General features: G+C 58.0%; 1 protein-coding gene across 6 annotated transcripts in view; it reads right to left on the bottom strand.

Annotated features, from left to right (window-relative positions):
* Positions 1-13,554, bottom strand: part of DLG3 (discs large MAGUK scaffold protein 3) — a 78,755-nt gene that overhangs the window by 51,085 nt on the left and 14,116 nt on the right. For 4 of the 6 annotated variants that reach the window (XM_068412109.1, XM_068412110.1, XM_068412111.1 and 1 more), the window contains exon 1: positions 1,843-2,163. The exons of the other annotated variants lie outside the window; for them this stretch is intronic. In XM_068412109.1, coding sequence (XP_068268210.1) covers positions 1,843-2,163 — 321 coding nt within the window. Of the gene's footprint in view, positions 1-1,842; positions 2,164-13,554 lie in introns of those variants that run through there. 6 annotated transcript variants of the gene reach the window in all.

The following is a 13,554-nucleotide window of genomic DNA, read 5'->3' as shown; positions in this document are numbered from 1 at the left end:
GACAGCTCAGGCACTTTGCACCCTTGGATCAGAAGGGGAACGTTGCTGAGGTATTTGCTGCAAAGCTTTACTCATTGCATACATTTGCTACACACCAGGGAGCAATCCTGCCTGCTCTGATACAGGCAGCGCACATACCACACACGTCATATTCTACATGCAGACCCCCCTGTGCTCACGTAGCCTCACACACTGGCATTCTGTGTCGCTTGCAATGCCACGAGAAGCTTTAGATTTTTTTTTTCCATCCTCAGAAAGGCTAAGGCCGAGCAGAGGTTCCCAACATGGACTGTCAGAGCAGCCAAAGCCCCAGGGCTCCATGGCAGCACCACAAAGAGACAATGATTTCTCTTCCACCATTGCAAAAAACACGAAAGGCTCCCCTGCCCAGCCTGCCACGGCAACAACGCAGCTGGCATCGCTTCCTTCCCAGCCTGCTTACAATCATCTTACCAGGAACCCTGGGCTGGACCTTTCATGCAAGCAGGAGCGGAAAGGAGGGAGCAGACGTGCTTCAATTCCCTGCTCCTACCCAGCTCCCTGAGCTTGCTGCTCAGGATGGAGGGAAGGAAGGAGATAGCGAAGGAAAGATGGAAGAATGCTTGCCAGGAATCAGCAGGCGGGAGAGAGCCGAGGCTGATTTTGATGCAAAGAGTGACAGAGAAAGAGACAGAATGCAGGATGAGGCTGATAGGAAGGTGGCTGGGTTTTTGGGTGCTTTCTGTAAACATCATCTGAGCGTATCAGCTTTGAATCTAATTATTTCAACCAGAGCTACAGACTGAGACAGTAATGAAGAAAAAACAGGCGAAGGGAAGAAGAGGGTTGTGTTTTCCGAGGGGAAAGGAGGAGAGAATTCCCATTGATTCCCATGTGTCTGCCTGCTACAGCATCTTGAAATAATAATTAGAAGGATCAATAACAAATCATGTGAGGTTTGAAGATAATGAATGAAAGAGGCAGAAGAAGCAAATTGAAATGACTTTCTCTAAAGCAGGGTAAATTGTTTTTCAGGCAGGGTCTAGCCTCCATTTTAATGCTTTGCAAACAGCTCCAACCATTTTCTAAGCTGGCTTGTGGGTTCAAAACAAGACTGGTCTCTCCATTTAGGGGAGAAAGAGAGACACAGCCTGAGAATGGGTCCTGGAGGAGAACACGAATAAAACGAGTGTGCGTGGGAAGAAATGGAGGCAGTGAAATGGGGCAGAAAGCACACAGCACGCCAGCGACCAGAGCAGGGTTACGTAAGAATCTCGGGGAGCAGGGACGTAGGAGCAGAGCAAGGAAACCACAACTCAATGGAGAGAGGGTGCCAGTTTGGGAGCGCTGGCAAGTGGCACCACGAGCCCGTGAGGCTGCCTGGCAGGCAGCACACCCCACGCCTGCTAAACACAGTATGGTGGGATGCCCTCGACACTGCCAGGGCTTCAGGCAACGGCATCTTAAGTGGTGAGGACCTTGGGTGGGGTGTCCGAAAAACATCTCGCCCAGCGCCTGCCTTGTGCCAAGAGAGACCCAGCTGGCCCAGTGCGACCCCCGGGAGGCTGCTCCAATGCAGAGCTCCTACGCTGGGCAGGACCGCGGCGGCCAGCCTGAGCAATGGTGATGCCAACCTGAGCGACGCCGGTGTCCAGCCCAAGCGACGATGACGGCCAACCGCAACAACGCCAGCGTCCAGCCCCAGCGACGCCAGCATCCACGCCAGCCACCCGCAACACCCCAGGGGTGACGCTGCACCCTGCCACGACCCCGCCGCTCTCCCCGGGTTACCCCCTCATCAGCCGCCCTCCCCGTCCGATCCCGTCCCGCCCCGCGGAGCCGCTGCCCGGGGCTGGCCCGTACCTGCTCGTACCAGTCGCGGCTCGAACACGTGCACTCGGGCCACCAGCCCGGGCCGCTCCCGTTCACCTTGGGTGCGCTCTTCCCCGGCGGCGGCGGCTTCAGCGCGGCGGGGTCGCGGGCGGGGGGCCCCAGCTTGGCCTTGCCGCGGGCGGCGGGCGCGGCCCCCCCGGGCGCGGGCAGGGTCTGCGAGCCGTACCCGCCGTAGCCGTACTGCTCGTGCTGCCACTCGCCGTAGGAGGGGGGCTCCATGCGCCGCAGGGCCGCCATCCGCGTCACCTCGTAGCACTCGGGGCACTTGCAGCAGTGGTGGTGCTTGTGCATCGCTGCCCTCACACCATAGAGCCGGCAGGGAGGGAGGGAGGGAGGGAGGCGGCGCGGAGGGAGGGATGCTCGGGGGGCAGCGGCCCCCGCCCCGCGCAAGGCGCGCCTGTCGCCTCCTCGCCCACTCGGCACCCCCGGCCCCGCGGGCGGGAGCCGGAGGAGGAGGAGGAGGAGGAGGAGGAGGAGGAGGAGGAGGAAGGGGTGTGGGGGGGGTTACAGCGCGGTGATCTCCGCGGGGGCGCGCCGCGAGCGCCGCTCAGTCCCGAGGCCGCTCCCGGCGCGGGGCAGCGGCTCCACCCCGCTCCGCTGCATGGGGCAGCTCAGCCCGGTCCGGCTCAGATAAGCTCTGCTCAGCCCGGTCCGGCTCGGCTCAGCCCGGCACGGCTCGGGAGCGCGGAGCGCGGCACCTGCGGCGGCGCGAAGCATCCGCCTCCCCCCCCCTCGGCGGCCAATCCGCGCCCGCGGAGCCTCCGCGCCCCGCCCCGGCGGTGAGCGCAGGGGGAGCCGCTCGCCGGGCGCCGCGGCCGCGCTTGAACCCCCCGCCCCCCCCCCCCCCGGACGGGGCAGCTCCCGGGCAGCGGGTCCAAAACCCGCCTGCGAGCAGCGGGCCCGGGGCAGTGCCCGCGCTGGCGGAACCCAGAGGAACAGAGATGCTCCGCTCCGCCGCCTCCCGCATCACCTGCGGCTGCCCTCACCCCGTCCCCGGACACTCCAGGCAGCTCCGCTCCTCCAGCCCCAGCACGGCGCTGGGCAGCCCTGCCAGCTTTGTGGTTGACACCAAGAGGTGTTCACTTCGCATCAGCTGTGGTTCGCGCTGGAGGATGAAATCATTTTTCCAGCCCTGAACCACGGTCGCGAGCCCAGCAGCAGCATCTCTGTTGCATCCCCATGTCAGCTCTCACCCTGTTTTGCTGGAAATGCTACTGCATGCTCCAGCACAACACCCCGGGGTTACTACCATTGCCCTGCGAGCCATGGGTGCATTGGGGGTGAAGAAACCCCAAGGGCCTTTGCTGGGCCTTCTTCCACCTACTGCCCCCCACGGATGGTAAAAGCAGACCAGAAGCACCTCCTGGTGCAGCAGGGCAAGGGCGCTGCTCCCAGTGCAGCTCAGGCAGCCCCTCACCTCTTGCACAGAACTGGAAGAAGTTCAGAAGAGAGTCACCCAGACAAACTGAAGGGTGGAAAGAAAAACCATTACCAAAAAGCCACATCTGACCAGTTAGAAACTGAATCTGGCCTCCTAATGCTTAAGGGTTCTAATAAACACTAGGGTGGGTGAAGAATTATTTGAAGAAATGGTACATAAATATGTAGAAGAGCAATGAAAGGTGCACAACAGGGCTCCTGCAGGATATGGGTAAAGGAATGAGACAGAAGCAGGAGGGGGCCACGAGCTGAGCTACAAGACATGGTGGTTCAACACCCCAGTTCAGGCTGCGAGGTCTGCAGGCTCCTGCTGGCCTCCTGCAGCTGGCGCAATATGGCCCCGCTCACAAGCGGGGCTGTGGGAAGGGGAAGTGTGTGACGGCTGGTCAGGCGAGTGCCCCTGCCCGCTCTGGTTTCTTTAGCTCTTTAAATCACAATACAAAACTACTTTTGCACTTGACCACCGCAGACAGGTGCTCCTGCAGTGTTTGCTCCAAAGTGGTCAAGTGACATAGTTACTTCTGGGCGAAGAGGAGGGGGCAGAAGACACCCCGTAATCAGGATCCGCGCTGCCCCCAAGCCTCACGGTCCCACTGCGCGGTGCAGAGCCTGTCCTCTCCAGCACTGCCTGCGTTTCATTGCCTCTGGGCTGCTCAGGTTACCTCCATCACAGGATGGATGCTATGGTCACGTGCTGCTCCATCCTTAATGCCATGGAGTGGTGTTGTGGCTTAGACACGTTACACTGAAATTTCCCCAGCTGCAAGCTTAGGACAGTCATAATGTTCCCGGGCAAGCAAGTCCAGAGAGCCTGTCCCACCATGCTGGCCTCGAGTGGCCAAGCACAGCACTGATGCTGAGCCCTTGGAAACAGCTGAGCTCTCACCCTGCTGCTCCCAGGGCTCTCACTGACGAAGAGTCAGTTACGGGACCTGGGTGCACTGTGGCACTGACCCAAAAACCCGGAGATGCAGCAAGATGAAGCCAACGGCTGTGCATAAGAAAGTGCTTCTACCCTGCAGAGCTCAGTGCCAAGGGACAGTGCAGACCCCAGGAGCTCACTAAGGCGAGGAGGGATTGGATGCCTGCATGCAAAGCAAGCTTGTTCAGAGTTCTTTTAATCAATGAAAAACTGTGTTTGTGTGCATGGAAGAAAAGTATGCACTGTTGGTGTGAACAGGGAACTTTACACTTCAGGCTTTAAAAAATTAAGATAATCTCCACATCTTCTACTGCTCCTTGTGCTACCTCCCAGAGCACATGGTGCTGGCCCTGCAGGAGGATGCTGGGCTGACGAGCCCTGTGCTCCAGGGAGATACTGTACCTCCTCCACAGCCAGGCTGGACCAGTGGGCTGGGGGATGTCATCTGTGGGGAGAGGGCATCTTGCAGCAGTGGGGGCAGAGGTGGGAACGAGAGAGGGACTGGAGCAGGAATGAAGCTGAGGCAGGGGACTGCTGCACCAAAGCAGAGCAATAAGCCTTGTAGAAACAGGCAGGTGACCAGTGTTTGCCGCGTGACAGTAAAAGGACATGAAGTCCCTCTTGGCTACCCACCATCTCCCACCCGGCACCACCTCTGAGATATGAGTCACTTCATCAACGAGATGTGCTCAGAACCTGTAACACAACCGTAACTAATTACAGCTCCAGTCCAGCTGCAAACATCCCTCCCATCGCAGTTCCCACCCTAGGATGGCATGGTTTGGCTGCAGGGACCATGCAGCATGCAGAGCCCCACTGGCCACTCACCACCATCAGCCTCCACCAAAGCCATCTTTGGGCCAAGGTCAGGCAGGAGACCCATGTCTGGAAGAGGCTGACTTGGGTAGGAGGAGAGCACCGGGGAAGGGCACATGTGGAGTTTGTAACCCCAACTGCTCCCACCTGCCCTGCTCCAGATCCGTCTCTTCCTTTCACTCAGTCCTGTGGTGGGGGCAGGCAGGGACATGGGCATTCACTTAGGGGGGAAGTGCAAAAGCAAAGGACAAGACCTGTCAGGGAAAAATGCTTTAATAAGGAGTTGAGTGAACAATTAAGAAAAGCATTTGATTTTTTTTTTCCCCCCATGGCAGTCTGGAGTGTGTCCTCCACAAGGAAGGTCTCTGGTCCTCTCCCTGCTCGGTCCCCGGCAGCCCTGCAGATGGGGCAGCCATGCATGCAATGGGCATCCCCACATGCAAAATGCCCTCGCTGCCAGCCCTGGAGTGCCAGCATCGCTGCCTCCACCCCGCTCTGCTTGCCAGCTCGCAAACTCCCAGCTCTCTGATCTGTTAGTGCCTCATCACCACCTGCAAACGGAGGGGCCTTGAGCCTCAGACACAGCAGCTCTGACACGGCCCTTCCCTGTCCGCTCGCAGCTCCTCTCCTGAAAACCCACGTGTCTCATTTTAGCTGCCACGAGAGTTGTTTCATTCCTACTCATTTGTAGTGAACTGCATGTGCCACCTGCTAGCCCAAATTAAAAGGAGAAAAAAAATCCCTGGTTACTGCCGCCTGCTTGCAACTTTCCCTAATGCTGTGCGGGGCTCAGGACACATTATCGAGCTCAAGAGAAAGCCAGGGCCGGCTGGCCAGGGGCACCCACATCCTGTGCTTCTCCAGCTTGCTGCAGTGAGTAGCGGCATTTTGGCTACTGGGAGTGGCACTGCTGGAGACCAAACGGTGCAGGCACCTGCACTGGGGTGCCCAGACCTGGATCTGGCAGGGCAGGCACTGTGCCCAGCACCTTCAAGCAGCTGTGGGCATCTCGCCCCAGTCATGTGGGCATTGAGCAGGGCTAAAGGAGCTGGGATGTGACTTCCAGGCAGGTGCCTTCATGGAGGGAAGAAAAGGAAACCAAGACCCTTTCATCCTCTACCCTCTTCCTACCAGAAGCCTGCCCATCTTATTTAAATTCAGCTTTGGCAGCTGCTCTTTTTACAGGTGCTAATTTCAGCAAAGTGTCAAGAAATCCCCGGAGATGTTGCTATTTACACGGCATGAAGGCAGCACAGGGCTAGGTTTTATCTGGTGTTGCCAGCATTTCAGCCCCTGTTGTCTCTTCCTTCCTCTCACATGAAGTCCTGTGGGAAGAGGAAGGCAAGTGTGAGGGACCAGGAGCTGGGGGTTTGTCGTACCTACAGCCTTTCTAGGAGCAGAAGATGGGGCAGGCTGAAGACAGCCAGCTCCTTGCAGAGACAACAGTCACACGAACGCCGTCATGCTGCTCCTTGCCTTTAGCCCCAGCGGGAGCTGCGTCCTGCCAGAGGAACTGAAGCTCTGTGTTAGCTCTGAGCCTGGGTGCAGATGGGGAAGGTGTCATCTTTGTAACGCTGGGGGAGGAGGTGGGGGACAGTTTTGCATGGGGGAGGTACCTTTCCCAATCAAAATCACCTGCAAAAAGCTACCCAATGTTCAAAGCGCTGCGGGGGGCAGCGGCGTCTGCAGCCACCCAGCTGAGAATGGGGGTGAAGAGCACCGGGAAGTAAATGCATGGGGAGATGAGCAGCAAAGGGAGGAACCAACCGAACTCGGCTCAGTCCATCAGTGGGTTCCTTAGCACTACCACAGACCCCCATCCAGCAGGGATTTGCAATTTGCTGTGTCTGGGGCTTGTCCAATGGCCCTTGAACAGGCGCTCTGCAGAGCCTGCTGCATGGCCAGTGGGAAAGCGGGGCTGGTGGTTCCCATGAGCACTGGAGGGTTTGCGCAGACATGGGTGAGTGGGAAGGGGCAGGATAACGAACATCATCTCTCGCTGAGACTGTTCCTCCCTGCCACCGGCAGCAATTCACGCCAGGCAACGTGCAGCTGGGATAATAATAACGAGGCACACCAAGGGACTGATAGCTCTCAGCGCTCTCAGGGCAGTTGCCAAAGAAATTATTCTCCTCCAGGGCAAAACCATTTTCATTCTATTAATGATCCCTGATACGTTTCCCAGTGCCACTATGCAGTTCCTGTATCCTCACTTGAGGCAGAAACGGCGTGAGGGTCTTTGATAAACACCACTTGCCGCTTTCTGCAATTGAAATTATGGCCAACTACGTGTCTTCCATGGCTGCGCTGGCAGGGGAGAGGAGCAATGGAGACCTGTGACAGGTCCCTGCAGCAGAGCCCAGGCTCCCTCCCTGCAAAGGAGAGCCTGGAGGCTCTATTTAATAGCGATCAACTGCAGCAGCCTGTATGGATTTCCTGACAGCCTCACAATGCCCAGAGCCACTCTCCCCAGCACCCGGCAGAGAGGCTCCTGCCTTGCGCTGGAGCACTTGAAGCACGGGCTGGCTGTGGGCTGCCTTCCTGAAGCACCTCCCTGCGGGAGGCTCAAGGGGGGAGCCTTGCTCCTGCACAGGCATAGCAATTACAGCACTGCGTGTCTTGTGGTCCGTGGGTGCCCTGTCCTTGTGTGTGTCTCATTTCCTTTATAATAAAGCACATTTCCAGCCTGATGGAGCAGAGGGAAGGTTTGAAAATGTGACCAGGGTACAACTTCTCCACTCCAAGCCAGGGTCAGAGCAAAGTATTTTGAAGTTCCATGTCTTTAAGAGAATCAGTTGATATTTTTTTGGTCCTATATCTTGATCTCCAGCCGGTTGTGCCTAGTGTGAGCCCATCAGACATCCTGTTTCCCTGCATCTTTCACGAGTCCCAAGCTGTCCCTGGGTGTGCTTACACGCTCAGACTCAGCAGCAGCCGAACAGACCCCACTCATGCTGTACAAGGCTGTCGAAGGTCTCCTGGCTGGCCCTGCCTAGGCCGATATGTCCTTGGGGCCACAAAGCCCCACGAGTCAGCTCCGTGGGCTCGTCACTGGGAGCCACCCCTGCAGGAACCAGTCCCATCCTCGGAGTGGGTCAACATGTGCCTCTGAAAGTGCTGCAAGGGCTCAGCACCGCTCTGCTCAGACCTGGGGCTGCCCTGGGCAGCACAGACCTGCCCAGAGGGACCCTTCCCCACATCCAGGGCGCAGGGATGCCCTTTCCTTGATTATTCCCACCCCGCATGGGGGACGAGAAGGGGAGCTCTGTGGGTCCACACTCTTCTGCCTGGCCAGCCCTGCTCCAATCTGCCCCTTCCAGACAGAGCAAAGCCCACTCAGCAGCTCCCGCTGCCCCCAGCCAGTGGCTCACGGGGATACTGGTGCCTTGTCCGGGCTGTGCTGCCCCAGGACGCGCTTCCTGCTGTGGGAACCAGCCCACCCTCGGGAGAAAAACGAACGCTGGTGTTCCTGGGAGCCCCGGGCACCCGTGGGGGGCACCCGGCTGGCGCTGGACCTCCCTGCCGCCGCTGCCCTGGCCCCTTTAAGGGAGAGAGCGCTGCTCGGAGATTTGTGAATGGCTGTCCCCGCCCCCCGCCCGCTCGGCCAATCAGCGCCCGCCCTGCCGGGCCGCAACCGGCGCACGGGCCTCTCTTAAAGGCGCACTGTTACCACCCGCCCGTCCCCTCTGCCGCCTGCACGCCAGGAGGACACACGACCGTTCCGGTGACCTTCCAAACGGGTGCCAGACGTGGGGTGCGGAGGTGTTCCCGGGGCACGGATGCGGGCACACCCGTACCCATGTGTTCCTCAGGAGTGACACACCAGCGACACAAGCCCTGGGTGATGGATGACGTCAAGGGATGACGTGCCGCTTCCCTCACCCTGGCTTCAGGGCTCGGTTCGGTCAAGGGATGGTCGGGTCTCAGGGACTGGGCATCCACAGGGACCAGAGCACACAGCTGGGTTGAGTTTCACCCCAAAGGAAGCCAGGCCATGAGCTCTGCCACTGAGCCACGGTGCGGGGAAAGCAAGCAGTGGGGGAGCGGTTTCATCACCACGCTCTTGTTCGGAACCAGAGCAGTAAGGCGGGAGTGTGCCCACAGCAGCAGAGCCCCAAAGCTTACAAGACCTCCCTGCAGAAACACCCTGTGAGATACAGCTATGCAAGATCTGCCACCACATGGAGGGGAAATAGCTGCGCCAAGGGATATGCCAAGGGAGCAGGACTGCAATGCGCTCAAAAAGCAGCGGGCAGAGCAATGAAACCAGCTCCAGGGCCAGCATGAGTCTCGCCCTTGCACTGCAGCGCAGTGCCCCCTCGCTTTCTCTGCCATATCTCCTCCCATAGCCTGGGCTGTGAAATGATCTGGTCTAAAAATACACCTTTAAAAAGGGGGGGAACAGCCTGGCAGGACATTGCCACGTTTCCTGGACACGTGCAGGTGGGAAGCTGGTTGTGAGGCTGGGGAAGTGACACTGGCCAGGCATGATGCTCTCCATGCCAGTGCTTTGGGCACAGATGCTGAGCGGTGCCAGCCCCGAGAGCTATCTAGGCCACAGAACACAGGAGGCCTTTGCCTGAGTCTCAATGTTTGGAATAATTTTGAGGTGCAATGCCAGTGAGGCTCCTGCAAGGTGCTTTGTACCTGCAGGCTGCAGGGCTCCGGTGCGCGCTGCCCTGGAGCAAACCCTCGCTTCCTGCAGCAGGGCATGAGGTTGGCTTGAAACACTTGCACTGCTACAGCCACACGTGGTCTTACCCCCAGAGCAGGCAGAGAAAAGCAAGAGGAGGCAGCACACAGCACAGAGCGCTTTTCAAAGGGCTCACACTTGGATTCACAAGAGGGACAATTCCCAAACCTGCACTCATCCCACTGTCCTCCTTCCCCTGCAATTCTCCTAGCTCCTACCAATGCCAAGGATAATGGATCGCTCAGCGTAGCTTGATATTGATCCTTCAAATCCGAAAGACTAAAAACCTTCACGAGCAGTTACCGTGGCTGCTCTATTTATAACAGTGCTGGTATTGCCTCTGCCGTCAGAATCCTGATTTCCGTCCAGCCTGATGCCATTAAGATGCAGCAACGTTCCCCCAGCTCCAGCGCTCCAGATAGAAAGCAGCTGGCCTGCCAGGCTCTGCCTTCAAGCTTGGTTTGTTCCTTTAAAAAATGGCAAGGAGAGCCCGTTTGTTTTGCAGAAACGCACCCAGGAGATTTGTCCTCCTGAGGTGCTGGGCTGGCTGAGAGGGGGAGCGGAGCATGGATGGGTGGAGGTCAGGGTGGCACATCCCATGCTGTGGGCACAGAGGGTCTGCACTTTGAGAGCCTGGTTGGTTTGTGCTACAGGGGACGGGCTCCACCACTTCACTTTGGTTGCAGCAGGAATGTGGTCAGTCACCTGAGAAGGCAAAGGAGCGACCTGGGTGCTGCTGTGGGGACCCTACACCGAGGCTGCACCAGCTCATTTTGGCAACTTGATGAATAAAGAGACAGAGACCCAGTGGGGACAGCGCGGCAGCTCATGAGTTCCTGGCCAAAGCACTGATGGGGCTGGCCCCTGTTCAGTCCCCATCCTGCCGAGATGCCTGTGAATGGTCTCAGTTCCTGCTTTCAGAGCTACGCGCGAAACCCATCAGTGTGAATCTCAGTCTGCGGGTCGCCCCAGCAGCTGTGCTCCCCTGGGGACAGGCAGACACATGCACTAGACAGAGGCAAACGAAGCTGAAGCATGAATCTGGAGGGAGGATGGATGGACTTCAGGCTCGTCTGGATGACTCTGGAGAGTGGCCGCCTGCGGGACACTCCCCAAAGCCTCCCCCTGGCTGTCCCCTTTCTGCCCCTGCACGGGGAGCGCTGTACATGCTCGCACCATCACAAAATAACTTCAGAACAGTGACGATGACTTAGATGAACGGCTGGACCAACAGCTCTGTGTCCGGCAGGGCTTTCCTATGCTGCATAGCCAGAAAAGCCTTGGGGTCTGCCGAGGATCTTCCTTTTGCTGCTGGGTTTAGACAGAAAGTCCCCAAATAGAGTAGGAACAGGTGGCCCCACATGAGCCTTTGGTTTGTCAGCCTGGTGGCTCTACTGACTTCTTCATCCTTTGCTGAAGCTGTATATTGAGCTGGGAGAACTGAGGTCTAAGCATCTCCTTGTTCATCTCTGCAGCAGGAACAGCAAGAGCCCCTAGTAAAGCTGAGGCCATCCAACCCCAAAATGTCCACTGAAGTGACAGCTCTTACTGACACATCCTGTGCTGACCCCTCTTTGAGCAGCAGCATCCTTGGGACACACGCAGCTGGCTGCCCAGCTGGGTGTCCGTGCTGTGCAGGGCTGATGGATGGTTCAGTCTGAGCAGAGAGACACTCTCTTGGCTTCAGCGCTTTGGCTTTCGAGCTTGTGTCTGCAACATTGAAACACAAAACTGCTGGAGAGCATCCGAATGCAGAGCCCTGAAGTGACCTCCAGGCACAAAGCGGCTCAAGTGATGCCAGGGCAGCAGCCAGGGCCTCTGGGCTGTGGGTTGCTGGTTTTCTTCTCTGCTTCTCCTAAAATTAAACATGTTCTCAAAGGTGCATGGGGATGCAATGGGGAAGGGGAGTCCCTCTGGGAGCTGGTTGCTCCTCTGCTCCCATTGCTTGAGCATTAGCCCTTCCCAGGATTTGGGGGTCGCAGGGCTTATGCTGCCGGGCCCGAGCTGAGGTAAAGCAGTGGCCAGTCTGGCACATGGTGATGGCTTCAGCTGCCTGCCCAGCCAGCCCACAGAGAGGACACAGGGTGGTGGGGACAGCAGGGCACGTGCAACCAAGCAACCTCATGGGGGGCTTCTTGGGGGGGGGGGGGGCGCATTCATTCACCTGCATCAGAGGCCTGCTTAATTTCCCTGACGCTCCTTGCAATAGCAAACAGCTACTTGGTGCTTCCCCTCTTACACACCTTGCAGACAAAATGAGGAGCAGCGGGGCTGCAGGCAGGGGGGAGCGGGGAGCTCGCAGCGGGCATTTCTGCAGCTGCAGCACCCGCAGCTACAGTCTCCTCCTGACCTGCTCCTGCAAAGGCAATGGCGCAGAGCATGGGAACACCTTTCTCTTTGGCCAAAGGGAAATGAGGAAAGAGGAAAAAGCACTCAAGAGAAGGACGAGGGAAGCAGACAGCTGGTCGCCATGCTGGCAGCACAGCCTGCCTTTCTCTGCCAAATCCCCTGGGGAGGTCCACGACCCTTTCTGGCACTTGAGCTGTGGGTTATAAGGCAGACGGATGCATCCTTCAGTGGCAGATGCAGCAGGGAGAGCTCCTAACACCCTGCCCAGGGCGTTTCTGTAGAGCTGGGCTGTGCCCTCCCTGGGATGCAGGGAGGGAAGGGGACATTTGTGGCCTCAGCGCAGCAGGGCTAAAGCACAGCCTGCACCTGGCACGCTGTGGGTACGCTCAGCACCATCCCGCGCCCCCACAGCCTGCAATAGCGGCAGCACCCCCTGCCCACGAGGTTTTCTATCCGTCGGCGATTTCAGAGCACACACAGAATGCCTGTCCTCTGCAGCACTCTCGCTCACTCTTCCCATCACGTTAAGACCTGCTGTTGCTCAGTGTCAGCTCTTGGGCTGAGCAAGGACGGAACCCTTGGCAGGTGGGCAGGAGGGAGGGATGCACGGGCAGGCATCGCACTGGCTTGGTGACAGGGATGAAGTCAGAGTGGCTGCGGAGCCGCGGGCAGGCAGGAGAGGGTGGCAGGGGAAGAGCAGCACTTCCTCGCAGGCGCAGAGCTGCTGCTCATCAGCGGCATTGTTCCTCTTCCATTTATCTTTACAGCTGGCTGCTCTCTGCTCCCCGCCCGGAGGATGAGAACGGCGCTTACTGAGAGGAGCAGCCTTCCTGCCAGTCTGGGAGCGCAGGAACGGCACCGGCCACGGGAGCATCCTCTTGGGTCTTCCTGCTGCAGAGGCACGCAAGCCTGGAGCAGCCCGGCTAAGGGAACCACGGGGCTCGGGGAAAGGTTGAAATGGAGGATTCGGCAAATAAAACCTTACAAACCCCAGAGCTCAGGCAGGATTGTGCCTCCGAGTGCCTCAACTGGGCATTTCAGCTGGCCAAGTCCCTTTGCTCTTGCCCCGTTGAGGTCTGAGCCTCCCCTTTCCACGGAGGGACGGTTTCAGCCCACTAAGCCTTGCCATCAGGAAGCACATGTTGCTGCTGTATTTACTGGTCCCGCTTCCTTTGCAGCAGCCATGTGCACACTGCAGGCTCCTCAGAGTGTACACACATCCTCGCCAGCAGACAGAAAATTTCCTGTTCCTGGAAGTATTTGTGCGGAGAGGCAATTTATTTCTCATGTGTCTTCCTGGCTAAAGCAGGTTGTGGTGGCTTTTGCTCTGCTATCACTGACGGGGAGAGCTGCAGGCAGGGGAGAGGACAAAGCCAGGACAATAGAAAACTTATTTAAATTGATGGATGTGATAAGAGAATTGCACTTACTTCAGGCAGGATAAGTCAGTTCTTCATCTTGC

This window comes from Nyctibius grandis, chromosome 13 (assembly GCF_013368605.1).
Source record: "Nyctibius grandis isolate bNycGra1 chromosome 13, bNycGra1.pri, whole genome shotgun sequence".
NCBI lineage: Eukaryota > Metazoa > Chordata > Aves > Nyctibiiformes > Nyctibiidae > Nyctibius > Nyctibius grandis.
Note: the sequence above shows the minus strand (reverse complement) of the source record. Positions and strands in the feature narration are given on the sequence as shown.